General features: G+C 59.1%; 1 protein-coding gene across 1 annotated transcript; it reads right to left on the minus strand.

Moving 5' to 3' along the window:
- Positions 1-279: 279 nt before the first annotated feature.
- Positions 280-1,448, minus strand: CABS01_05997 (anamorsin family protein; the record flags this gene model as incomplete). Its single annotated transcript, XM_060539364.1, has 2 exons — positions 280-605; positions 716-1,448. The coding sequence occupies 2 exons, from the start codon at positions 1,446-1,448 to the stop codon at positions 280-282; spliced, it is 1,059 nt and encodes a 352-aa protein (XP_060404759.1).
- Between the last annotated feature and the right edge of the window lie 860 nt (positions 1,449-2,308).

Here is a 2,308-nt window from a genome sequence, read left to right on the forward strand (position 1 = left end):
CTTTTGAAAAAGTACCAATTTGACTTTGTTCGCCCAATGAACCGAACCGCCACCCAATGATTTGATGTTTCCCCCAACCCCCCTCGAGTAAAACGACATGCGTCTTGCAGATGGATATATGTGTGTGTGTTGTATGTGCCAGGCTTTCCTTTCCGTACCATGACTTTGTAAACGCCAGTCGTTTGTCTTTGTTGTGTTGTTGTTGTTGTTGTCCCCGGAAAAAAAAGAGTATTGACAGTTGAAGTGAGAGAAATTTCGCAAGAGAAGTTGCGTGCCTTTTTACAACTGGATATCGTTGTTGAGGATCCGCACCTCCTCGCCGGGCTTGAAGGGCGGGAGACCGATGTAGGGGCAGCCGTCGCACCGGAAGGCGTCGCCGAGGGCGCAGTTCCCGCAGGAGCCTACTTTTCCTTGGACGGTGAAGTCGACCTCGGCGAGGTCGTCCGCGCCGAGCTTGACTGCGGCGGACGCGGACGCGGACGCGAGGGCCTTGTCGGCGGAGGCGCGGGCGGCGTCGTCCTCGGCTGCGAGGCGCTCTGCTAGGCCGCAGGTGCAGTCTTTGCAGGCGCGGCGGCGTTTTCCTGCCTTGGGGGCGCATTCGGGGGCTGTTTTTGGGGGGGTTTGTTAGTTGCGTTGCTGCTTTTGGGGGGAAGAATCCCTTGAAGAGGGAGGGAGAGAGAGGGGAGAGGAATGGGGTAGATGGGGGTTGACGTACGGATGTTGATGGGGCGCGAGAGGTCTGCGTCCGTGAGGAGGGTGTCCTCGTCAATGAGGTCGTCGTCGTCCATGTCGAGGTCGTCGCTGAAGTCGACGAAGCCTACGCCCGCGGGGGGCGCGGAGACCGGGGGCGCGGTGGAGGGCTTGCTGCCGAGGGAGACGGCGCCTCCGTTGTTGAGTGAGACGGCGCCGTCACCATTGACGACGCCGAGCTTCTTCTTCTTGCTGCCGAAGCTCAACGAAACGACCTGGTCTTCGCCGTACTCCGGCTTCGTGAAGCCGCCGCCGCCAGCCGAGACGAGACCGGCGAGGACGGCCTCGCGCGCGACGGCGGGGTCGTTTGCGAGGTTGCCGCCGTCTTGCGCCCTGACGTGGGCGCCGGGCTTGAGAGACTCCGCGACGGCGGAGAGGACCGCGCCGCGGTCTTGCGCCAGGAGGGCGGTGGATTCGACGCGGGAGCCGTCCGCGTCTGTGAGGACGAGGACGGCGTCGTAGGTTGCGGGGGGGAGGGCGACGAGGCGGGCGGCGAGGCGGTCGAGCATCTGGAGGTCTGTCGTGGCGCGGTCGTGGGTTGCGAGGAGGGATTGGAGCTTGTGGGGGTGGGACGCTGCGGAGGGGGGCGCGAGGAGGAGGGTGCGGGTTGGGGAGTGCATCGCGGGCGCGGTGGTTGTGGTGGCGGGGGTGAAGTCGAAGTCGGGGGTTGTGTCGAGGGTCACGAAGGAGGGTGCCATTTTGGGGAGATGGGTGACTCTTTTGTTGGGGTGCGAAGTGGTTTTTTCTCTTCGTTGTTTGCGGTGTGTGTGAAGATTGTCGGTGGGAGAAGGGGGGAAATGTGAAGGGGGTTCGGGAAAGGTTGTATAGGATATAGAGAGGTTGTGCGGTTGCGTTCTTTTTGCGGAATTGATTTGAGGAAGTTCCTGGGCTTGGATTAGTCAATGACCGAGAAGGACGGCAAGAGAGAGAGAAAAAAAAATAAAAACCACAAGAACTGTGTAGCGGGTTGTGAACGTACTGTAGGATGGCGGTGCTTGATAAGCGTGGAAAGGGTGAGGGGTCGGCGGGGTGGGCACCGTAATCTGGCAAGGGTTGTCACACGGTATTGCGTAGGTCCTGGTTCTGGCGGTGGGTTTGGATCGGGGTCGGGTACGGGAGTAGACGAGGATTGAAGTGAGGCCTTGTTGTTGTATGTCGATGGACGTGGAGCGCGTAATGGGAGGGAACGGGAGGAGAGGAGGGGGGGGGGAAGGTAAGTAATTAAGTGGACGTCGGGAAAAGGGTCCTGGGACGGAGATGCACGATTCTTTGCCTACAGATCTTTATCAGATCTCTTGTCTCTGTTGTGCTTACGTTTACGGCGAAAATGAAGAGGCAAGGTACAACTAGGTATGTAAGGCAAGGTAGGGTGCCCGTGGATTTAGGGGTCCGAAAGCGGCGGCTAAAAAAGCATCCCCGCCCCCATCTACGCAGTAAAAAAAAGTTGACACTCACAATCACGAGCATGACATAGATGGGAAAAAAGCAGACACGGCAGACGCCAGAGTGACAGAAGCGACAAGGGGGTGGTGGTTGGAAATGCTGACGCTGCATTACT

Source organism: Colletotrichum abscissum (assembly GCF_030869225.1).
Source record: "Colletotrichum abscissum strain IMI 504890 chromosome Unknown Scaffold_12.1, whole genome shotgun sequence".
Lineage (NCBI taxonomy): Eukaryota > Fungi > Ascomycota > Sordariomycetes > Glomerellales > Glomerellaceae > Colletotrichum > Colletotrichum abscissum.